Genomic DNA, 26,032 nt, shown 5'->3' on the forward strand with positions numbered 1-26,032 from the left:
ACGTTGTCTAGCATGCCCAGGAGTCTTAGATAATAGGACTGCCAAACAAGGAGTTAAGCTTGAGTCATTTTTACAACTATTGATATTTCCAGACAAGACCTTACAGTCCCAGAGGCTGGTCTTCTTTATCCCAATAAGGGGCCTTTGGAAGCTCCCCACATATGAGGCGGTGGAAAGAAAAGTCCACATGAAGCTTGAATTAAGACCTTAAACCATAACAGTATTAGCTTTATTATTTTAAACTCATGCAATCTCGGGGAGGCTTTCCACTAAGTCTCAATTCATGGAATTGCTCTTCATTTGTCAATAGCCAACGTTTGAAAATAAATTCAGTCACTAAGTGTGAAATGATGTTTCTGCAGCCAGCAGGCATTTGGCTGATGCCAACAGAGAAGGCAGGAGGCCAAGATATGAGACCTAAAATTTTAAAGGAAGGATGCTCTACTCAGTAACACAGAATCTGAAATAATATATATAAAGGCAGAAATAGGCCACAGACCACCTGCCTCTACATTCAACCCGTATCTGTCTTTCAATGTTGCTTCAGGAAAATGCTTAAGGCTTCCTTTCCTCCAGTAACTGTTCCTGTGGTCTAAAAAAGGAATGCTTCTGCTCGGAGGGGTTTTATTTGTTTGTCTGGCTGGTTAGTTGGGTTGCTTTTTTGGTGTGTGTGTGTTTTGTTTTCTGTTTTGTCTATTTGCAGGGGTGGGGAGAGAAATACTGGGGAAGGGGAACAACGGAAAGAAAAGCTAAAACTACTGAAGAGAATGTCTACATCTTCCTCTTTGGTGCCTTCTACTGAGGAATGGCTTTCTGCCAAGATTTCCATCAGGTTCTCAACAGAAGACAATGCTGCGAGGTGGAGAGAAGGAAATCTGGAGCTGTGACTGTGTGTCCCAGAACCCCCACACAGATGCTTTTCTCTGTATGCTGTGACTCTCTAGGAGAGGAACGTAAGAAAGGGAGAAGGCAGAGACTACTAGGGAGCGAAAGTGCTTGGGTTCTCCTCTCTGAATCTAACAGGTGCGCCGTTGCCAATTCCTCCAGGTGGCTTGCCATTTTGCTGAGTGATGGAAATTAGAGGCAACATGCTATAGAACAAAACAAGCCTGAACCAGGCTGAATAACTGCAAAGGGGCAAGTCCCTATTAGCAGTGAGCAATGAGATGAATGATATACAAATTCACTTTTTCAAACGGATATTCCTTTGATGCAGAAAGTGGAAAGAACTAAGTTTGAAGACAAATAAACTATTTCAGTGAATAGAGGTTGGCCTACAGCCCAAGAAAGAAACCTAGTATATCACCTGAAACAATCACTATAATTTACTTTCAGATACTTTGGTAATGACATATAGTATATGCTTTCCTTTTTTCTTTTTTCATTTTTTAGTGGGATTGGGGAATGGGGGGAGGACAGACAGTAAGAGAGAGAGATGAGAATCATCAACTCATAGTTGCAGCACCTTTGTGTTTTCATTGACTGCTTTCTCATATGTGCCTTGACCAGGGGCCTCCAGGTGAGCTAATGACTCCTTGGCTCAAGCCAGCAACTATGGGGTCATGATTATGATCCCATGCTCAGGCCAGTGACTCTGTGGCTCAAGCTGGTGAACCCACTACACTCAATTGGGCAACCTGGGGGTTTCAAACCTGGGTCCTTAGCATCCCAGGCTAATGCTCTATCCACCGTGTCACTGCCTGGTCAGGCCACTTTTTCTTTATATGAGGTATCTAGAATAGGCAAATTCTGGAGACAGAAAGAGTGGTGGTTCCCAGAGGCTGAGGGTGGGGAGTTACTGTTTAATGGGTACAGTTTCTGCTCAGGATAATGGAACAGCTCTAGGAAAGGGTAATGTTGACGACTGCACAACACTGTGAATGTACGTAATGCCATTTAGCTTTACACTTAAAATAGTCATGTAGTTTAAGCTTTAATTATAGAGATGGTCACCTAACACACTATCATGAATGTAGTCCGGGGGTAATTAGCATAATACAGAAAGGGCCAAACACTAAAAGTGACTACCACAAGCCTATATACCAGGGGTCAGGAACCTTTTTGGCTGAGAGAACCATGAATGCCACATATTTTAAAATATAATTCCGTGAGAGCCATACAACGACCCATGTACCTTATACATTATCCAATAAAAATCTGGTGCTGTCCCGGAGGAAAGCTGTGACTGGCTCCAGCCACCCGCAACCATGAACATGAGCTGTAGGAAATGAACGGATTGTAATACATGAGAATGTTTTATATATTTTTTTTTCGTATTTTTCTGAAGCTGGAAACGGGGAGAGACAGTCAGACTGACTCCTGTATGCGCCCCACCAGGATCCACCCGGCACGCCCACCAGGGGGCGACGCTCTGCCCACCAGGGGGCGATGCTCTGCCCCTCCGGGGCATTGTTCTGTTGCGACCAGAGCCACTCCAGCGCCTGGGGCAGAGGCCAAGGAGCCATCCCTAGCACCCGGGCCATCTTTGCTCCAATGGAGCCTTGGCTGTGGGAGGGGAAGAGAGAGACAGAGAGGAAGGAGAGGGGGAGGGGTGGAGAAGCAGTTGGGCGCTTCTCCTGTGTGCCCTGGCCCGGGAATCAAACCCGGGACTTCTGCATGCCAGGCTGACGCTCTACCACTGAGCCAACCGGCCAGGGCCTGTTTTATATTTTTAACATTTTTTTTTTTATTAAAGATTTGTCTGCAAACCAGATGCAGCCATCAAAAGAGCCACATTTGGCTCACGAGCCATAGGTTCCTGACCCCTGCTATCTGTAGTAAAATCAAAAACCAATTCTCAGCTATTTAGCATAATGAATGTCAAAATGGGTTTTTGTTCCTTAAACTAGTTATTTGTTAATTAGTGTAATGAGTGTTATAAATGAGGTCTCATTTTGAAGGTGTTCAAGGTATGTAGATGGGCTGAATTAGTTTAGAAACACTACTCACCACTGACACTTGCACCCTATAGATCAGGGGTCCCCAAACTATGGCCCGTGGGCCGCATGTGGCCCCCTAAGGCCACTTATCCCACCCCCGCCACACTTCTGGAAGGGGCACCTCTTTCATTGGTGGTCAGTGAGAGGAGCACATTGACCATCTCATTAGCCAAAAGCAGGCCCATAGTTCCCATTGAAATACTGGTCAGTTTGTTGATTTAAATTTACTTGTTCTTTATTTTAAATATTGTATTTGTTCCCATTTTGTTTTTTTACTTTAAAATAAGATATGTGCAGTGTGCATAGGGATTTGTTCATAGTTTTCTTTATAGTCCGGCCCTCCAACAGTCTGAGGGACAGTGAACTGGCCCCCTGTGTAAAAAGTTTGGGGACCCCTGCTATAGATAGAGCCTCTAAATGTGAAATGGCCTTGGACACAACCACTGTTTAGAAGGCTTTCCTTTTGCACGATACAAACAGAGGGCACTCTGGAATGGTGTAAGCCCCAAGAGAACAGTTCATAAGGTGTGCTAAAGCACTTAAAAGAATAAAGCACTGGGACTTCAAACAGCAAAGCAGTTGTTCTCAATCAGTTTGGGCCTGCCTGCTGAATGTCTGTGTGTAGGTGGCAGAACTCGGTACTGAAAAGAAGCTAAGCTTCAGTCCTCCCTCTCTGGCACCCACTTTTACCTACCCAAAATGTCTTGAGAGCTGTATACACTAAACTAGCATAGGTCCATTTACAATAATCTCACCCCTCAAAAAAAATGTTTGTGTGTGTGTAAGGGGGGAACTCTTAAAAAGTCCATTGTCTTGCTCTAGAAGCCAGCACAAAATATTAGATGTCGTCTTGACATTGATGGCTACACCCACATATGCTTCTTTCCATAAACACTCAGAGAAGTAAAATTTCAAACCAGAGCAAGAAAGCAAAGCCCCAAAGATTCCACATTGTGCTTTTAAATAGCACATTAGGTCCCATTTTTAATGTTTCAGAATATGGAATTGGGGGATATATATACATTGAATATTATCACACCTTTTTGCAAAGGTTTCTGATTTTCAGCACTTACAAAAAATGTATTGTTATAAAAAACAGTCACAAATCATTATTGCCAATTCTATATTTTAGTCCTATTATATCAGGAATGACGGTATTCACTCCTAATATAAAGGCCCAGAAGTACTAAGAATATAAGGGTCTAGAAACAAACCTTATTCAATTAATATCCTGAGATCTTCAATCATTTTGCATGAGAAGGTAATATGCTGTTCACACCTTTGGCACTATTTTTAAGAAGAGCTAACTTAGCAGTTATGCTCACAAAAGAGAAGTCACAGAATTCTACAGCTTGAAAATGATTCAGAAATCATATCGGAGAGTTCCTTTATTTTACACGAGGAGAGGTGTCAATTTGACCCACCATTAGCAGCTTACTTAGGTATATTTTAACGTGGACTAAGGGAAAACTATAATTTAAAACTCAAAAGCTTTCCAGGACTAGTATCAGAGTTGGGAAGAACTCAGAAAACATTGCCTTGGTGTTAGTGACCCAGTGACTAAAGACTGAGTTTAAAGCATCAAAATAGGAGGAAATGAAGTTGTTCCCTCGGGCTCCAGTGACCCAGAATCCAATGAAATGATTCTGGTTTACCTGTTTACATGCATCTATGCCTCCCTTAAATCTTACTTTAAAAGCAGAATTTGACTTTCTTAGGATAAAGCCTACAAGTCAAACAGGTTGTGAAAAGTCAGGACATCTACATATGTACCCTACAAGGTAATGAGTAACCAGATCTTCCACCTCAAATGCAAAAATGCAAATTTTAGTTGAGATAAGAGGGCGGGTTGGGGATGGATTACAGGACTTGCAAGACATACACACTCCCCCTCCAAAATCAAAGCACAGAGTTCCAACAAAAAGTACAATGATGAGAAAAGAACTCATTAAGAGCTAAAAATAAACTCTAATTCACAATATGCATAAGGATTTAACAAAAAAAGGAAAACAAGATGTAAAATTGCATCTGCTAAGTTAACCATGCCCTCATGGAAATCACCAGCCCCCTTTACACAAACTGAAATCTGTAAAGTCTGTGATGACTGAATAAAGCAAGGCTTTAAATGTTTTCAATGAATATTTCAACAGAAACAAAGAGACAGCAATTTTTTTCTAAGTCCTCTGATCTGCTAACACAAAAGGAATACTGGGCTTCTCAAAAACCAAACAAGCATCTCTCTGCATTTCCCTAGCTAAACATCTTATTTTATGAAGTCAGAGTATTTAGTAATAGGATTTCCAATTTATCTTAAAGATATATTACTCTCATAGAAACAGATGTCAATAAAAGTGAAAACAAGCGTCCAGTTAGTTTTTAACTAACCAGTACCTCATGGTTCAGTTTAACAATTCGCTGACCTTACTAGCCAATAATAATCCAACGGAGAAGCTCACTTGAGAGTACCTTCATATTTTAAGTCAAGCTCATTCATTCTGAGTAGCATTCACACAACACCACACAAAGCAGTAACACGCACTCCAGGGCTCTAGTTCAGAGAGGTTGATCTAATACCATTAATCATTTTATAAGCTTCCAAATACTAACTTGTACTTCCTTCCTATTCCCACTTTGTCTGATCTTTAGAAAATCAATTAAGTTGGTCAAATCACCTAAAAAGCAAAGGATAGGAAATTAACTTTGCATTCTCTCCACATCATGAGACACTATAAGAATTCTATGACAAAAGATATATTTGGAGATTTTATTAAAAATCCGTTTTCCCAAAGGAAAAAAAGTCTGCAACTGTCAAGTAACTGAATGAATATTAACTGGTAAGAAGGGGATACCAGACAGCCAGTGAGAGAGAACCCCTGTGTGCTAGGCACTTCAGGAAAGAAACAAGTTCAATCAAATAACTCATATAAGCCTACAAAGTAACCAGTAACACAGACATCCAATGGTGTCAAAACACTGACATTCTACAACTTTAAGAAGCTAAACCAAATACTTCCAGGAAGACATGTTAAATGAGCCACTGCATAGGCTTGAAAAATCAAATAACACACGTTAAATGCCAAAAAATACATATTTTTAAGCTGACCATTTCAGTGGACAGCCACACCGTGAGGGTTTCCACCGCTCTCAAAATGTAGTAGCAGCCATATACTCCTCTGAAAGCCAATGAACTCGGAACAAGTACAGAAAAAGCTGGCGAATTCTGAAACAGCTTTATGATCAACTAGTCTTCTAAGTCAGGCAATACTTAAAAGACAATGTTTCCAACAGGTACAAAACAAAAATACTTTTCTCTGGTCATAATTGACAAAGTTAAAAGACAAAGACTGGTGCATAGGATAGTGTAATAGATAAGCCAGTAAAAGAAAATAAAAACCATTCAAAGCAACACAGGTTTATTCTGTATTACACATCATAAAACTGGGGCAGGGGAGTGGGGAGGATAACTCAACTGAGGAGAAATAGGATTTTAACATTCTATAGTTTACAAAAGGAAGAAGAAATCCTGTATGAGAATTCAGTGGCTCTTAACCTTCTCCCACTTAGTTCCCCATCTTCTCTCTTGTTCACATTCTTCCATCCTTTACCACGACATCAGCTACTAAATACTAAATTGAAAATTGTTGAAATTCCATCTATACCCCACTCTCCCAATGCAAAAGTAAACAGAAATAAGAAAATCCAGTGTAAAAGGTCTGTTACAGCAAATAGCACAAACGCACTGCTACCTTGCTAAATTTTAAGGGGAGAAATCCTTACAGATGAACTTTGACTATATTTTATTTTCTATGGATTATACATCCCCAAAGTTTGTGTTTGGTATCAAACTAATAAAGGAGTAGTCAAAAAAATAAATAAAAATAAAGGAGTAGTCAAAAGTGCTCAATAGTATGTTCCTAGTCCACTGGCAAGACAAATATGGGGCATCTAAAAGACCTAGTGACAAGGGCCAAGAACGCACAGAATCAAAACTCCTAAATACCGTATTTACCCAATAGGTTTAACCTCATTTTCCCAGTAAATATTCTTTAAAAAGCTGTTGGGAAAAGTGTAACTAGTTCTTGGGAATTGCAATACTTTTTAAATTCCCTTCTAATGGAATAAAGTATAAAGTAACACAAATATCAACATCAAGAAATCAAAGGCCTTGGCCAGTGTGCTCAGTGGATAGTGTCGGCCCAGTGTATGGCCGTCCCAGGTTCAATTCCCAGTCAGAGAACACAAGAGAAGTGACCATCTGCTTCTCTTTCCCTCTCTCCCCCCCTTCTATCTCTCTTATGCTCCCTAAGTCAGTGGCTCAATTGGTGCAAGCATTGGCCCCAGACACTGAGTGAGGATAGCTCAGTTGATTAAAGCATCAGCTCCAGATAGGGGTTGCTGGATGGATCTTGATGGAGGCGCATGCAGAAGTCTGTCTCACTATCTCCCCTCCTCTCACTTAAAAAAAAATGGAAGGTATATATATATATATATATATTAAATATATTTATATATATTAAACTAATATTAAAATACCATTTATGGTTTTCAATCCTGAGGAACTAAGTTTGTGAGGATTCTAAGACATTCGAGTGAAGTTTAAAAATCACATTATCCAGATAAAATAAACCAGAATCAAAACTAACTTTAAAGATGTCAAGAAGTAATAAGGACATACTTAAACCTAGATAAGAACCTTTACATAAAAAAAAAGATTTTACTACTCAAGACCGCAGAAGTAGTGTGAGGGAGCTGGGGTGTACCATCCACGGCACTGTCAGTTCAGAGGTAACTGACAAAGTCCTTCTTAGGTCTCTTAAAATTTGTAATTTGAGTCCTGGCCGGTTGGCTCAGTGGTAGAGCGTCGGCCTGGCGTGCAGGAGTCCCGGGTTCGATTTCTGCGGGCCAGGGCACACAGGAGAAGTGCCCATCTGCTTCTTCACCCCTCCCCCTCTCCTTCCTCTCTGTCTCTCTCTTCCCCTCCCGCAGCCTAGGCTCCATTGGAGCAAAGACAGCCCGGCGCTCGCTGAGGATGGCTCTGTGGCCTCTGCCCCAGGCGCTAGGATGGCTCTGGATGCAACAGAGCGACGCCCCAGAGGGGCAGAGCATCGGCCCCTGGTGGGCATGCAGGGTGGATCCCGGTCGGGCGATGCGGGAGTCTGTCTACCTCCCCGTTTCCAGCTTCGGAAAAATGCAAAAAAAAAAAATTGTATTTGGTTGTTTTGGTCTTGTTTCTTTTTTTTTTCCTTTGTCCAAAAGCTTCTAGTTGGCAGCTGATGGGACCAGCATAGCACTCACCTCAAACAATTCCTAGATTAAGAGTAAAGCCATCATACCAAGATTAAAGAAAAAAAAAAGAGCAACTCTCATTACCTGAGTTCTTCAACTATAATTTTCTCTTCTTCATAAAAAAGTTTAAAGTACCAATAGAATAAGTTATCCTAAAGTTTTGAAAACTAATTGCACACTTCTATGATACATGCACACATAAACACTTTTAGGGGACAGGAAGTTCAATAAAGACAGTCTCATGACTTAAATATAACATCTAGTCCTGAACCCCAGGAGTTAATTCATCAGAAACTAGTGCTGTGGGAGGGAGGGCACCTGAAACTAAGTTTGCCATAGAACACGCTCTGCAGTGTTTTTTTTTGTGTTTTTTTTTATTTTATTTTATTTTTTTTCTGAAGCTGGAAACGGGGAGAGACAGACAGACTCCCGCATGCGCCCGACCGGGATCCACCCGGCACGCCCACCAGGGGCGATGCTCTGCCCACCAGGGGGTGGTGCTTTGCCCCTCTGGGGGGGTCGCTCTGCCGAGACCAGAGCCACTCTAGCGCCTGGGGCAGAGGCCAAGGAGCCATCCCCAGCGCCCGGGCCATCTTTGCTCCAATGGAGCCTTGGCTGCGGGAGGGGAAGAGAGAGACAGAGAGGAAGGTGGGGGGTGGGGGTGGAGAAGTAAATGGGCGATTCTCCTTATGTGCCCTGGCCAGGAATCGAACCCGGGTCCCCCGCACGCCAGGCCGACGCTCTACCGCTGAGCCAACCGGCCAGGGCCCACGCTCTGCAGTTTTAACACCTCTCCTACCCACCTCCAGGCAGAATTCAGGTAAACCTGGAAATCCTCAGTTTTACTCTCTGCAAAATGTTCAGAAAAAGAAGTGGATAACTCCCAGGTAGCTGGAACATTATTCTGGGCTCTCTTTACCAAGATTCTGATTCAGTAGGTTGGTGCAAGGCCCAGGAATCTGCATTTTGACAGTTATCCCAGAGATTCTAATGCAGGTACACTCTACTGACCATATTTCAAAAGACTACTTCCAGGTAGCTGGAACATTATTCTGGGCTCTCTTTACAAAGATTCTGATTCAGTAGGTTGGTGCAAGGCCCAGGAATCTGCATTTTGGCAGTTATCCCAGAGATTCTAATGCAGGTACACTCTACTGACCATATTTCAAGACTATGATTCTCCAAAGGGCGGGCTTTGCCCATCATAATCCCCTGGGGAGCTTTTTGACAGGATTCCCAAGGCCTCTGGAATCTGTATTTTTAAAGACTCCCTCGGGTGAGAATGTGCAGCCAGATTTGGAATCACTGGGCTAGAATATCTGAATTCACAACCACAGACTACGAAGTTTCCAGAGAAGCAGGGATGTTCTTCATTTTATGGATCCCTCAGTCCTTGATTCACAAAAACCTCTCATTTCCCTTCCAAAAAAGACACATTCACCAGAATATGCCCCTCCCCTGTACAAGTTTTATGTCTTGCTATAAACTCATCCATTGCTCTGGCCTCCAGAGAGGCAAAGAGAAAACATCCCAGCAGGAAAGAATAAGAAAACCAGAATCCTGGTCCCCACTCTATTTAATAGTCACGCAGTCTTAGACTAGTCATTTCAACAAACCTGGGCCTTTCATCAACTGTTCAGTGAGAGAGTTGGCTACGGTCACCTCAAGGGCTTTTCTGACTCTAACACTCTATTATTCATTCCTTGCATCATAAAATCCATTTCACTCCTCTAGAATGCAGCATCAGCAGGTGTCAAGGACTCTGAAGTGCATATAAGAACTCAAAGGGATGAACCCACATCAGCTAAGCTGTACAAGCAGCAGTAGCTCCTCGTGATAAATGCCCATAAACAGGAAACAAAATGAAGCAGAAAGCTGTGGATGAGCCCAAAGAGCAGGCCTGGAAAACAAGCTAATGAATAGAATTTAGGCTGAAGAAAAGAGGTGTTGTATTTGCCACCAAAGGTATGTCTTTAATGTATTTCCTATTCCTCATTCTACCAAAATAGTGACATTAATTTGCTAATACCAGCACAATCTAAAAATTACATACTCTTTTAGAATTTAGGAAAAAGACGTACACTTTCCTAACTACACTTTTTTATACATGAAGTACAGTTTTCTTTGCAGCATTAAGGAGAGATGTAAGAAAAGTAAAAAGGAAGGATTTTAATTTTCTTTCCAAGGAGTGACACCAGAGTTCTCTTAGAACCCAGACAATTGCCTGACCTGTGGTGGCACAGTGGGTAAAGCGTCAACCTGGAAACGCTGAGGTTGCTGGTTCAAAGCCCTGGGCTTGCCTGGTCAAGGCACATATGGGAGTTGATGCTTCCAGCTCCTCCCCCTTCTCTCTGTCTCTCTATCCTCTCTAAAAATAAATAAATAAAAAAAAATTAAAAAAAAAAAAAAAAAAAAAAAAGAACCCAGACAATTAATGTTCACCTCCTACAAAATTGGAATAATACAAAAGAGCTGGTCCAACAGCTCCCCGGGAGGACGGATAGATTGGAGAGGGAACAAGGAACTCTGACTTGACCCTGAAGGATATGCACTGAGAAACAGTATAATCTGGCTAATGCTAAACACCGCAGGGCACGGTCCAAATTCTCAGATATTCTTTCAAACATTTCTAGGTATGTTAATAATAGCTTCTAAGAAAGATATGCCCACTTTGCATAGTGCAACCTGGCTTTAGAAATCTACCATTTACTAGACTACTTTGTTCAATACAAATATTTACAAAGAAACTCAGAATAAAAAAAAAAACTAAGGTAATGTATGCTTGAAGCTAAATGAGTCAGACCCTTCTAAATACTATTTTAACCCACATAAAGAATAGGATATCAGTGGGCTAAATCAAAACAGGCTTACTAGAAAAAGAGGTCCTCTGTATTTAGATTTGCCTACTCGACATTTTGTAATTCATTATCATAAATATTCACTTTATTAAACATGCACATGTTTTATTGATAAGAAAAGGTTAAAGAAGAGTTTTAGATTGTCCTTCAAAAGCTTTTATAGCAACATGTCCCATAGAAACCTAGGGTGTGTGGGTCATCCCCCAAAATGAGTTCTGTGGTCAAATAAGGCTGGGGGGACTACAAATCAAACTGGTTTTAGCCCAGTTTTCAATATGCTAATGATCTGCAGTGTAAATCTTCAATAGGAAACTATGGAGGGAAGAATTTCTCACTCACTTGCCAATATAACAATTACTTTAAGAGATATTTTTTGAGTCTCTCTCATGGGATGAAACTTAGAGAACATCTTTTGACCCTCATGCTCACTGTGGGTCTTCCTGGGTACTCCATTTGCTTACCAGAGATTTTAAACAAAAATTTTACCTTGGTGAAAAAAGCTGTTAGTCCCCTTTCACTAAAAAGACAAAGAGTGTGGGTGGAGGGGTAAAATAAATGGACAACAAATATATATATATTTTTAACAGGTCAGTCACTATTTTTTTTTTTTAATTCATTTTAGAGATGAGAAAGAATGAGAGAGAGAGAGAGAGAGAAGGAGGGAGGAACAGAAAAGCATCAACTTCCATATGTGCCTTGACCAGGCAAGTACAGGGTTTTGAACAGGCAACCTCAGCGTTTCAGGTCGACGCTTTATCCACTGTGCCACCACAGATCAGACTGGACAACAAATATTATGTAGTTTGCCAGTAATCTTTCAAGCATCTTTTTTTTTTCAATGGTAGGAATAGCTACACTAAACAAACCAGAAAACACATCAGTTATCAGTTGTCAGAGCCTCACTACCATTTATCATAGTCATTTATATTGAAGAGGTTGCAAAATATAAAGCATGTTGTTTTTCTAAAAATAATAAAATTTAATATTATAACTGACATGTAGTAAGAGTCTTTTGTTCTCTACCTTTTCTAACTTTTCAAAAATTGTTTCTTTATAAATTTCATATATGCTGCTTACACAGATTTTTGAAAATGAAATGGAAAAAAAACCCCATCTATTCTATTATTGTATTCAAAAACAAAAGACAAAAAACTTCCTGATAATATCACACTGAACATCTAAGTAACATAATTAGCTAAAGTACAGTTACTCAGTATAGATTAACGACAACTAGGTGTTACTTAGTTTTTATTTGATTTACTTGATTTCAATAAATTAATTCTCCTTGTGAATCTCAATCTGTTGCTCAAGGAATTACGGCTGTGAAGACAAGCCCAGGTGATAGCTAAGAACTCACTTACCTTGAACAGAATGAGCCCTGCTGCCTTTGGCTATTTAAAATGGCTGGAGTCATTTCAGAACAAGTCACAACTGATCTCAGAAATTAGCTATTGTGTCTTTGTCCTCTGCCCTCTACCTTATTTTAACAAGGGAAATCTGAAGCCACGAGCTGACATGTCCAAGGTCATATGACTAGAGACTCCAGGTCTGACTTGTCACACTGTCTTTAAGTATCTTTTACTCACTTCAAATATTTAGTTTTATATTGTTGGTTATAAGCCAGGTAAACCAATTTGAAACACATCATCACTCAATTATAACAATACCATGAAAAATCGACAGAGGCTCTCTACACTTCATACGTTTTTTAGTGTTTGAAAATAACTCCTCCAGGAAGCATTAACCTGTCTATCCCAAGAACATGCTCTGAAGTAGATTCTAGTTGATTCTAAAAATTTAGTCAAATCTTACTAAACACAAAGGAGATTTTCCAGTACCTAAAGTTCAAAATGTACTATTCATCATTAAAGGTCAAATTCCCCATCCTTTCATTCTGATCTTTATAGGAGGAGGACTTGAGCACTTCATCCTTTCCTTGTTAAGGAACAGAACACAGATCTTGCTACACTCAAACTATATCAGTGCAAATATTTGCACATTGGCAATGTGCCATTACCATTCACTCTGTTCATATATAAGCAGTTCATATATAAAAGGACATTTAAAGAGGTCTTTTTTGCCTCTCCCCAACACAATAGAATTATCTCACTGCTGAAATGCTAAGACATGTAAGTAAGCTCAGGGAACTAAAAACTAAAGGTTAACATGACACTTTCTGCCCCAGACACAGGCACTTTTAAAACATTTTTCAAAGATGTTATTAAAGAGTTCAGAGTATATAAAAGTCTAGCTAAAATATATTGTCCATAAAAGAATTTTCTGCTTTAAAAGGAAAACAAAATCCTTAAAACGAAGTTTCACACTGCTGATGTAGTCAGTAACAGGGAAAATGTGTAGATGCGTACAACTGGAGCAGTGACCTACAAGTAATAAACTTATTTGCTCACACCTTGAAACACAATCCTTTAAATATGTGTAAACTATATAAAACTGCATACCTGTTATTTTGTCTCTTACAAGCTTACAAGACTCTATCTCACCGATGCTCCCAAAAAGACTCTTTAGTTCCTCCTGTGTCATGTTCTGAGGAAGGTAGTTGACTATCAAGTTGGTCTTGCTGTCCTCTGTGTTCCCAGAGTCAACTGGTGATGAGCAGTTGTTGTTTATGGTGGTTGGACCATTGGCTGTGTTATTGCAAGTGGGCCCATTAGACAGTTGTGTTTCCATGGCAGCAATAACCTGCTAAAAACAGAGAAAATAAGAAATGTTAGAATTCATATTTCACATATTAGAGATTCCATCCAAAAATTTAAACACTTGTCACTAAACACAAGTCATTCTGCTGAATTACAACAAAGCTTCAACAAAAAGTGTAATGCCTATGCTAATTTTTACTTCATATTAAGCTATTCAATTAAAATCAGTTATACATATTCCATACATGCACATAAGCACAATTTAAATCTTAAACATTCTCTAGAACCACCTTCTGTGTCTATCCACATACCCTTACTCACCTGCAGTGTCCAGACTCAGAAAATTAAGTACCAAAGGGCACAGAAGTAAACCCTGACTAAAACATCATACTGGAAAATAAAAGAGCTCAACATGCTACCAAAAACAAACAAAAAAATAAAATGTTATAACTCTAAAGAGATTGTCAGTTAGCCTAAGAACTTCAGTATTCTAAAACTGACAGACATCATTAACTTTAAAATCAAGAACCAAAAGTACTTAAAAAAATATTAATTTGTCAACATGTACTGTTTTGGTTACATATTGAGAATGTTTTTGATTGACAATATCTTATATGCCTACTGTTGGTAAGAAATCAGAAAATATCAGATGTTATATGTTAGGGCATGGAAAGGATTTGTAGGATAACTTGGGGGAAAAAGCTATGAGTACTTAGTGTACCTTGTAGAGTCTAACAAGCCGTTTTTGTCAACCTTGGCAGCTAAAGATCACCAATAACGTAACTGATCTAAAGCATCAAAATAAAATCCCAAAATAATTTAATATGGTATTTTGCCTTCATCCTAACATTAAAAACAACCATCTAGTCCACTAAAACAAGTGTAAATATATCAACTTTTGCAAACAGACCAGCCCAAGAAATTTTCAGTTGAGCACATAAGCCAGTTGAAAATGCATCTATAAACTCCAAATACAGGATAAATAGCAGAGTTGGGGGGAAATGGCCTCAAAATGTCAGGCTACTCTAAAAATCACTTCAGAAAATTTGGATCTAGTTTCCTAAATATCAATCCTATGCTCTTTGAGCGAGAGAGTTACAACCATAACCCCAAATTTTCTAAAACCACCTCTCAATGGCTATCTACTTTGGATAGCCAAAATTGTGGGGGATCCAAAAACCAAAGCATCACCGAGGATTATCCTCCTTCATATATCATCCACTACATCTCTCCTCTCACCAAAAACCACTTCTCAAAATTGGCAATTCTGAATTGATGGGAGACTAGTTTCAGGGAACTTTTAACATGTATAAAAAGCAAAGAATCTGAGACAAAACTTAAAAAGCAAAGTAGAGGGAAAGAGTTTTACAGGAAAAAGAGAAAAAAATGTCTTTTAAAAAAACATATTGTTTAGGAAAAATAAAAGGGCACAGCAGTGGATAAGCATATAGAAAGAACTCTCTACTGCCAAGAGATGTTTATAAAAGAAGGCAGCACAGGACAGATTGAGACTGGTCAGACGGGACAAGAATCAGTGCTATCATGATAAAAAAGGGAGATAATCTAGAGTACCAGTGAAATATCCAACAACCCATAACCCCTCCATGACTTCATTTCCTTTTCAAAGAAATGGGTATTTATTCTACAAACTGCAAGCTACATCTCTAGGACAAGTATACTCAGGGAATGCTTAAGGAATAAAGAAAAATAAAGAAACTTTTGGAAGCCTGTATGAAAAAAACTCGACAATTCAAGATATATGCACTTTATTATAATTAACATATTTATCTGAAACTGAGAAAGGTGGTTTCAGATTTCCTAACAAAGCACAACTGTTCCAGTTTGTGGAATACTAGCTGTTGGTCACTTTCCACAGCAAAACTTTTGGTGGGATTAACCTTTGCCTGGCAGTCACGAAAACAATGAGCTGCAAGATAAGAGAGGCCAAGGCCAATTAAAACAACTTGCTATTCAAAAAGGATATATAGTGTAGGAACTAGATGAGCCCCAAATACAAGATTTGGACTAAAGCTCATTGGGATGGCATTTCAAATACAAAGTGTTCACTGACTGAAATTAGCAGGATTTAGCAAGGACAACAAACACTCCTCACTTAATTGCACATTTATTTCCATGTTCAGGTGGCAAGAATGAGCTCCTAAGCCAACATTCAAGTGAACAGCTGCAGTAGGCTGTGTGCACTGAAAATTACAGCATCTCTCAGCTATAGGACCATCTGCTCAGAATAAAATGATACTAATGTGCTATATTTTACAAATAATGCATATTCCATTGATAGGCTCAACACAACTGTTCACAGAATGCAAACTCTTTCAACAGTTACTGGGCAAATAATTTCTAGCCAGATTTGTAATTTCAACAACTTTTTTTTTTTTTTTGGAGCATCAGGAATTTTGAGTCACTTCAAAATTTAGTAACCAAAAAAATACATAGTAAACAGAATGTAAAGAATTACGGTAACAGTATTCAGACCATACCAAAACTTTTTGTTGTTGTTGTTAAAAGGCTTGTCACTCTTTTCTTTGAGTCTGCACTACATCCTAATTTAGATTATAGAAAGTTAGAGACAAAAGCATGGTTCTGATGCTACATATACCACTCTGGTTAAAATTGTAATGTGCTTTAAGTCCTAATGATGGCCATCCCATAATAGGCTGAATGTAAGAATTAGTATTCCAAATGAAAAGTTCAAGTGTTTGGTATGGCCTCAGCACTCCTGCAACATGCTAAAAAAGAGTAGCCTACAGAATTTAAGAAAAATCCCACAGACCCCAGTCCAAGGCTCTGCTGCCCACGAACCACTTCTAAGCAGAGAAGCCACATCACACAGTCTGACTGCCATGTTAGTTTGGAGTTGCCGTCTGCAATATGGACACAAAAAGTACCGTATGTTAGATGAGCAAGATAATGCAACAAATCAGTTTGTACAAAATTTACAGTGATTGTATTAATATTCCCAGCACGTCCATGCAGTGTGGCTTAATTGAATTTGAGGCAATTCCAATCTAATCTTTCCAAATTAATTTTAACATGTAGTTTTCTTGCACAAATTAAGCATTTTAAATTAAGAGCCTGATTTCAAAACAGTATTAACTAGTTACCTTGGCATCTAGCCTAAACAACTACCTTAAACGACATCTCAAAAATATTTTAAATAATGAAATGAAGAAAAACACTGCATGCTGTCCTATCTCTTACGGATGTGAGAGAAGGGAGGAAACGTGAATGAAATTTTATAGTGAGAAAAGGCAGTCATGCAATTCATAAGTGAATGCTTTGCATAAAACACTCTTTCCCCAAAATATCAGAAGGGTGTTAAGAAAAAGCTCTATTTGCCCACACTGTTACATTATACTATAAACGACCCGTAATCTTGGGACTGAAAATTAAAAGTACGTCGGAACCCTGTGAGGTTATTCTACCACAGTTTCACTGAGAATTGTTCACATATACTAAAAGGCAATAAAACAGCATCCTTCAATTGAAATAATTGAACCAATAAATAGTATTGTTTGGAGTAATGCTTATATAGGATGTCAGCTTTGTCTCTGAAATCAAGTGAACATTTTAAAATATGTAAATTGTAAAACCAGCACGATTTGAAATTAGTGCTGCTATGAGGCCTGCAATATAGTTAATGGGCCATTTACCACTTGCCCGAATACTAAACAAAGCCACCGGTATTGGCAAGACAGCCAAAGTTTACATTTTAGCTGTATATGATAATTTACATGGTCAACACAATATTCAGAAAAACTCAGTCTCCTAAATAAACAGTAACAAAGGAGGGCCAAGAACAACTTTTACCTGAGTATTGATGACTATAAGAACTTCATCCTTACAGTTAAATCAGGTTGTGATTTACTCTTGATGTGAGTGATGACAATAATAACATGTAACAATGGATTCTATTTTCCATCATCTACCAAAAGGGTTTAAACACACTCTTTACAGGATGTCATGAAAATGTTTTGTTGTTTTATTCTTCTTCCCTTCTCCCACTGTTACCAGAGAATTCAGTCTGATTCTATGTTCTTTATTAAAAAGAAAAAAAGAAAAAAAAAGCTTATAGTTGAACTGAACCTGAAAAAAAATGAAGTGCTTTAAACCCGTGAAATATTTTGACAATCACCTAATTGTGGTTAGACCACACAGGTACAATAGGTAGAGGATCAGACACCCAACCAGTTAGACCAAACTTAAATTGAGGCCCTGAATACCCTCCAGAGGTAGTATCTAAATATTCTTCACTACATAAAACCATAGATTCAAATTTAATGGCCTCGGCCCCTTCTATTCCATAGGAGGCCATGCTAATGAGCTAATCTATTGACACCCCTCTTTATGAAAGCCCCAGGGATGCAAACAATCACTTCATTGCACCAACCAGCGAGGGGAAGCTGTGTATGGAAAATGACTCTTCTGCACTTTTACATTTCAAGCACCCCAGACAGTTTCTCTGCTTGAGGCAGACACGTACCTTTATGGGAAGTTATAAATAAGTTGCTCACATGGCCCTTACCTTTATGCTGGCCAACAATTCAGTTACTAAAAATGTAAAGCTACATCCCCTTCACTTAAGGACAGGCAATTCTGCTCTACTCAATCCACCACAGACAAGCAGGCTGTGCACTATTTATAGATTCTACTGGCAGTGACACTCTTTGGAAGGGGAAAAAAGGCCATATTCCAATGACACAAAACCATTAATTTCAAGGCTAAAAAAAATGTTTCAATATATGTTCACATCTCAATTTGGACATCAATTGTGCCAACTGAGACTACTTTTTCTCCCGTTATTCTCCATGCAATAATTCTCCATGCTATGAAAAGGTACTTTAGCATAGATCAGTCTAGAATATTCTAAACTTACCCTGGGCTCCAAGAGAAAATGGCGAAGTGTTTGGTGCAGCATGATTTTATTGGGAGAGGGAGTAGCCTCTATGTTTTCACACTCACACAGTTTACTTCCATATATCTAGAGATGTTTCAAAGTAAATTGTTTTCCCTTTTACTTAAATGGCCCTCTGTACACTTTAATTTCAAAGTTTCTTACAATAGTAGATTTTAGGAAACCAATTCTGGGACCAATAGTTTTCTGATCACATGAGAGAAAAGGAGAAGTCCCTATTTTCCAACATTACTAATAAAAAATTTGGAAAACTCCTTTGCTATTTTCAAACCTAGGATGTCTCCCAGCCACCAAACAACATAGACTGGTAATCAAAAGCATCTTAAATACATTCTGAGAATTCTCACTGGGTTACCTTATCTGCAGCAGAGGTTTCCAAGACTTAGAACCCACCTGATTTGGGGACCATACTTCTGAGGGTTGATTCATAGCAGGACTACTACTGAAAGGACCACTGCACATCCCCTGGTGAAGCCTGTCTGCCTGCACCAATCTCTTAATTGCTATGGCTACCATTCTGACCCGGGTCCTCACCTCTCACCTGGACCACTGAATTCCAGCCTCCAGAAAGGTCCCCCTTATTATTCTAATCCACACTAACAATATTCCCAGATTGTCCTACCCTCAATAGCTACCCCTAACTCCTACCAAATAAATTAAATACAAACTACTCAGTATAAACAGTAACATCTGAGACCCCTGACAAGCCCACTTATTCAAGCACCTAAAAATCTGAATCACTCCATGTCCCTCAATATATAGTGGCAATATATTCAAAGACATTCATTCCCTGACTTTACTCATAACGTTCCATCCACCGGAAAGGCCTCTGGCCATACCTACCCCAAATCCATTTTAGGGATCTGTAGAGACTAGGCATTCAAAAACATAGGTAAGGACAAGAACAGTTCTTGTAAAAAAAAAAAAAAATTGCATACAAACTGGGTAGCTTGTCTTCCTATCCCATCTCAAGTATTTCAAACCAGAGATAATTATGAAAGCATATTTTCAATTTCTGGCACATTCCATCAGTCATTCTTACTCACTGAAATCCAAATTCCTGTTAAATGGCATAAATACTTTCAGTGACCACTTGTGTACTTTTTTATTTCAAGAGCTTAACATGCCAACTTGCCAAGTACAAAAAAGCTAGCTGAAAACCGAGACAAATCCAAAAGCATGGTAAAAATGTGCTCCAAGCCTCTCTCTCAGGGTTATAGACATGTGGCATCTGGAACCTGGATCTACCTTGAGGAAAATGGCAGAAGCAAAGGTACATGTAGAAAAAATTAAACAGATTTTAACAGAAAGGTGTTTAAAAATACATCACAATTAAGTTATGAATTTCAAATGGTTTTAATTTAATTTAATACAAACTAGAAAGTTTAAGCAAACATAAAATATAACAGTTCTAAAAAGAATCAGGACTATGGTCAAGGGCAAGGATCTCTCACACTTAAAAAGGTCCAGCTTGGACAACGTGACATTGGTCTTAACACTTACTTGTAGCAAGAGGGTTCTCAATCCCTTGAGTAGCAAGGTACCAGGGCAGAATAAGTATGAGGGCAAAGCCATCCCTCTGGCCACATGAAAGTCATTTGTCTCAAGTTTAAAAGCAGAACCTACCTAAATAAAGACAGCAATGCTGGCCAAAAAGCATCTTTCTTTGGGGAACTCGAGGCAGGGAACTCAAGCACTAGAAATAATCAGTGAAGTGAGCAATGAGAGCTTACAGGGGAAAGCTGGATAAGCAGCCGATGGGGTCATCTATCTAGCAGCACCATTCCTACAGAATGTTCTATCTTTCCCACTAAAATGGCGTTTTCAAGACACATTTGGGCTTTACTGAATTAAACAAGAGAAGAGTTAACCAAGCCCTAAAATCATGGGGCTGGCATGTCAGCTACAGGAATGAGTCGTGTTTTTCCTTTAAAGCTCTTCACTTTGCTTTGTGGCTCCTAAGTTATACAGGTTTGTGTCTTTACACTTCATGGGATTTCCTCAATACTAGAATCCCTGATAACTTCCCAAACCATTTTAACTGCCTCACAGGCTATATGGATTCTTCAGCCTAGTCAAACTCAGTTTCGGGCCCTGGGGCTAACAAGGGTCCAGTAGCTGCAGGAGACAGAGGGAAAATGTGCTTTGGCAGTGAATGCTAACATTTTCCTGTCTCCTGGTTCATAATGACTCCTTCAGACTAACTCCGGTCTTTCTGAGGTTTTGTAGTTCTGGAGCTGGCAGTATTAAAAACTTTGAAATTAGAAAGTAAAGCCATGAGTTTAGGGGTCCCAAGTCCTTTCCTTCACTCTAGGTCCACTTGAGACATCCATGCTGGGCAACAAAAAAGTAAAAATATGGTGAGAAAGATTTGTTCAAGCTTTACACACCGTTCTTTCATCCACTCATTCAACAAACATTTATATGCAACTCCCACGAGCTAAGGACTGTCCAAGGTACTTGAGATACAGCAATGAAGAAGTACCCTGGAGCACACCTTTACAATAAGAGGTGTGTGCAGCAGGCCAAGAATGAACGTATACTGTATAAGAAGATAGTTTATTCGCTAGAAAGGTATTCTCTGTTATAAAAGAAAATGTAGAGCAGAGTAAGGGTGTTGAGAATGTAGAGATGGGGTATGGGTAGTTTCCAATATTAAATAGGAGGCTTCATTTTGAAAGTGAGGTTTAAGACAAGGTTTGAAAAAATGAGCCAGCTGCTATGACTCACCTGAGATGTCCACATCCTAATCCCTGAAATCTGTAAATATATTACAGAACAAGGGGGATTTACATTGCAAATGACATTAAGGTCGCTAATCAGATGACCTGAGGTGGGTAGATTATCCTAGATTATCCAGGTGGCCTTAGTGTCATCCGAAGAGTCCTTAGAAATGGGAGAGGGAAGCTGCAGAGTCAGTTCTCAGAATGATGCACAGTGAAAGGTCTGGACCCACCATCACCGGCTTTGAAGATGAAAGCAGCTACCAAGCATGGAATGTGTGCAGAGAAGCAAAAAAGGCAGGGAAACAGGCTCTCCCCTAGGGCCTCCAAGAAGGTATGCAGCCCTGCCAACACCCTGATCACAACCCAGTGAGACCCACTTCAGGGAACCGTGAGATAATAAAGTATTGTTGTTTTAAGCAGCAAGTTCATAATTATTGCCACAGAGGTAATAGTAAACAAATACATTCCCAGAGGGATATCTAGAAGAGCAGCATTCCCGGCAGAGATCAGCCAGAGCATAGCTGGAAAGAGGCAGAGAGAGCTGAGTCTTAGAAGTATTAAGGCCAGACCACATACGGTCTTGGAGGTGTAGCAAGGAGGAACACTTTTCCTTCAAAAATCTTAAGGTCCCTAGCTGGGTCTGAAAACTAATATGATGAAGACCTTAACAAGAGAGAAGCATACACATTTTATTGAATTTTTACATAGGCATGGGAACCGTCACAAGAAAATGAAGACCCAAAGAAGTGATCTGAGTAGGAAGCTCTCCTACTGCTTCGACAATAAATTTCTGAAGAACTGACAAAGTAAAAAGGTCTGGGTGGGATAGTAAGTAATGAAAAATCAGTGAGGTAAGTTTAATAATGTAGGTTTGTACAAATTTCTTGGCCCTGAATCTCCTTCTCTGGTGATGAGAATGTCTTCCTTCCTTCAGTACAGGGAGGATACCTATTGCCCATGGGTTTTAGGACCTATTTCAGGGAAGAAAGGCAAGGGAGGTCAAAGTGGACTTTCTGCTTCTGCTGTTTTCTCAAATTCCTTCAGCTAAAGCTGTTCAACATGCCAAGGTGCCATACTTTGGAGTAGTGTGTCCTAAACCCCATCAGAAGCCACTGTAAGAAAGGAAATCACAGAAATAAACTACCAATACATTTATTAATTCCGGGCACTGAGAATAAAAAATAATTAAGCAAAGAAATAGCTTCTACAGAAATTTGTGTCAAAGAACAAGAAAGATCTTTTTAAGGGTTCAAATAGCAAAAGAGTTGCTATTGTAAAAGTAAATTACGATGTGGCTGTGTGGAAGGACTCAGCAACTTTGCAAGCAGGAAGACCAGTGAAGAAACAACTGCAGTAATCAAGGTGTAGGATGAGGACGACTCCAACCAGGAATGTACCGGAGAGGAAGAGGATACGCCCAGGAGGAAACCTGTTGCTAATGTGCTCCTTTAATGACCTCAGTAAACTATTTAAATCCATTATCAAGAAATTGGTTTAGATTTCAATTGCTCACATTCAAACAAACCACCAATGCATTTATTAATTTCCAGGCACTAAGAATGCAAAATGCCCTGGCCGGTTGGCTCAGTGGTAGAGCATCGGCCTGGCGTGCAGAAGTCCCGGGTTTGATTCCCGGCCAGGGCACACAGGAGAAGCGCCCATCTGCTTCTCCACCCCTCCCCCTCTCCTTCCTCTCTGTCTCTGTCTTCCCCTCCCGCAGCGAGGCTCCATTGGAGCAAAGATGGCCCGGGCGCTGGGGATGGCTCCTTGGCCTCTGCCCCAGGCGCTAGAGTGGCTCTGGTCACAACAGAGTGATGCCCCGGAGGGACAAAGCGTCGCCCCCTGGTGGGCAGAGCGTCGCCCCCTGGTGGCCCTGCCAGGTGGATCCTGGTTGGGCGGATCCTGGTCGGGCGCATGCGGGAGTCTGTCTGCCTGTCTCTCCCCGTTTCCAGCTTCAGAAAAATACAAAAAGAATGCAAGATAGTTAAGCAAAGAAATAGCTTCTATAGGCCGTGGCTGGTTAGCTCAGTCAGTTAAAGAGCAAATGACAAGGTTGCAGATTTGATCCCTGGTCTGGGCACATGAAGGAAGCAACCAAAGAATGCACAACTGAGTGAAACAACAAATGAATGCTTCCCTCTGCCCTCACTGCTCTCCTCCTCCTCCTCCTTTCTTTCTCGCTAAATAAATAAATAAATAAGCCCTGGCTGGATAGCTTGGTTGGTTGGAGCATCATCCAGGAGCGCAGATGTTGCCTGTTCGATTCCTGTTTGTCAGGGCACATACAGGAGCAGCTCCTGTCTCTCTCTCTCTCCCTGCCTCACTTAAATGAATGAATGAATGAATGAATGAATGAATGAATGAATGAATGAATAAAATACCTCTATAGAAAGTTGTGTCCAAAAATAAAAAAGATTTTAAGGGTTCAACATATGAAAACTTGAATTTATATCAAAGCAGAGTGATTTAAAAGATGCAACTACTACAGCGAGTACAGTATTCAGAAATTGTATATTGCTAACCCACTGAAGCCCCATTAAAAGCTGTCAGAATGAAGAATAAGAAAATATCTCAAAGTCCCCCCAAATGTTTAAAAACAAAGCAGATAAGTAATGAGAATAAGTTACATTTTATGAAATGGAAGTAAATTTTAAAATCTATCTTTAATGAACCATTTATATACCTCCACAGTAGTGATGGTTCAGTCAGGGGTTAACTCAATCTTGGTTACAGGCCAGAATATACTATCTTCTAGTGATGTATCATTCCAACCCCATTCTTTCATTCCAAACTCAGTGGGCCTAATTAATTTCCATGTCATTACTTGGCTATAGAACCTAAAAAGGGATATGAGTATAATAGGAATAAAATCAACTACTCCCACAGTTTTGTAGTAGAGTTGTTGGTATAGACAGATAAATTGGAATTGTTAAATTAAAACAGTTAAAGTGGTAATAAACACAGAAATTGGATTAACTTCACATTCTTCTACAAAAGTCACAGCTAAAGGGAACCCTCTCAGGGTAGTACAAATTGTGAAAGACTGATTGGAAATCCTCAAATTAATCCCAGTAGTTGAGTGTTTTCATTAGTTAGGTTAAAACCGTAGCTCCTCTGTAGGATACATACACTAAAATACTGTCATATTCAAGTTCCAAAACAGAAAGTATGCCTCATCTTACAGGGAACATAAAAGACAAGAAGGTTTTATGGTCGCCAATACCATTTTTAACTCACATGTGCAATAAAAGACCACAATACTCCATTCAGCCACTAAGCTTAGTTTACTCTTCACTGTCATTTAGCAGGTCTTACAGATGGAAAACCAAAAGCAATAGTTGTTTAACTTCAATTAGCAAAATAAAGTCAATAGATCAAAATGTAATCAAAACAAGTCATATTTCCTTTATAATGTTGGGAGGCTACAAATATTTCTGTTGAACTTCAAAGAAACTGAAAATAAAGAGAGGCTGCCCTGGGACATACAAACTCTGGGAATTAATTCATCGTTATGGAGAATGGGAAAGGCTCTCTCCCCCTTTCCACTGTAGGAGTGTAAACCTTGATCAACACAGAAGCCAGCTTCCTTCCTCTCTGCAAGGGATCATCTCAGATTGTTGGACTAGAAAATGTATTTTTCTTTTCAGTTGATATTTAAAGTCCTGAGCTTCCCAAGAGGTACATACTTTTGATTTAGAAACATGACTAGGAATTTTTTAACATGGAAAGCTGCAGCACTTTAAAAAACAAGGTTCACACTAAGAAAGACACTTTATTTCCTTTCCTCCCCTTCTTCCCTCCCCCAAAACCAACATTCTTCAGTCTTCCTCTCAGCTAGATAAAAAAACACCTACGTATCACTGAGTCTTCTATGGTAATTAAGTTCCTGGTTATTTACTACATTTCAAGATGGGGGGCAGGTGGGGGAGGACTGGCAGTCCCTAGTGATTTTAACTGGGGGGGGGGGGTGAGGCATGAGGAAGAGTATCAACAAGAAATTCCTAATTAATCTGTCCCCTAAGAATGTGTTAAGAGTAAATGCTGAACGGGTGAAAAAGGAGAAGGAGCTAAGGGAGGGAGGGAGGGAGGGAGTTAATTCTTTACACTCCAGATCAGGAAAATCCTTTCTGAGCCTCAGACCTCTGCTTATTCTATCCATGGCGAGCACACACCCCTGAGCTCGGATCTTGGATACCTCTCTACCAGGGAAAGAAGTCAAGGTGCTTAGGTTCCCTGTCAATGGCTGTCATTTCAACTTTGATGGACTTCTGAAAATTGTCGTAATATCACTAAGGTAAAGCACATTTTAAATAAATGCTTAAGGAATCTAAAGAGTACATTGAACAATGAAGCAAGGGTGTGACTATACACTCTTGTATTATATAAATATATAGCACCTATTCATGTATATACACACATATTTCCAAGAGTTGACAAGAAGCAGTATCCATCTCCCTCAGGCTGAAACGGGGAATGGGGGCACAAATGCAGTAACAGGCTGCATGGTAACATAGGAAAATTTTTAAGACTCAAACTATAAAAGCATCTAGCTTCTGAATTATTTCCACTTAGGTAAGAGGGAGAGGGGATGGAGGGGTCTGTGTTCTTTAAAAGCTTTAATTATATACATATA

The 26,032-nt window shown here is 39.7% G+C and overlaps 1 protein-coding gene across 10 annotated transcripts in view; it reads right to left on the bottom strand.

Annotated features, from left to right (window-relative positions):
* ELAVL2 (ELAV like RNA binding protein 2) overlaps positions 1 to 26,032 on the bottom strand; it is a 165,727-nt gene that overhangs the window by 63,726 nt on the left and 75,969 nt on the right. For 6 of the 10 annotated variants that reach the window (XM_066257359.1, XM_066257364.1, XM_066257363.1 and 3 more), the window contains exons 2-3: positions 16,532 to 16,622; positions 13,543 to 13,786 (exon numbers count right to left, since the gene is read on the bottom strand). In XM_066257359.1, coding sequence (XP_066113456.1) covers positions 13,543 to 13,786; positions 16,532 to 16,603 — 316 coding nt within the window. In that variant the 5' untranslated portion in view covers positions 16,604 to 16,622. The remainder of the gene's footprint in view (positions 1 to 13,542; positions 13,787 to 16,531; positions 16,623 to 26,032) is intronic. The other 4 variants (XM_066257362.1, XM_066257361.1, XM_066257366.1 and 1 more) reach the window with 3 other exon arrangements.

Source organism: Saccopteryx bilineata, chromosome 2, assembly GCF_036850765.1.
Source record: "Saccopteryx bilineata isolate mSacBil1 chromosome 2, mSacBil1_pri_phased_curated, whole genome shotgun sequence".
Classification (NCBI taxonomy): domain Eukaryota; kingdom Metazoa; phylum Chordata; class Mammalia; order Chiroptera; family Emballonuridae; genus Saccopteryx; species Saccopteryx bilineata.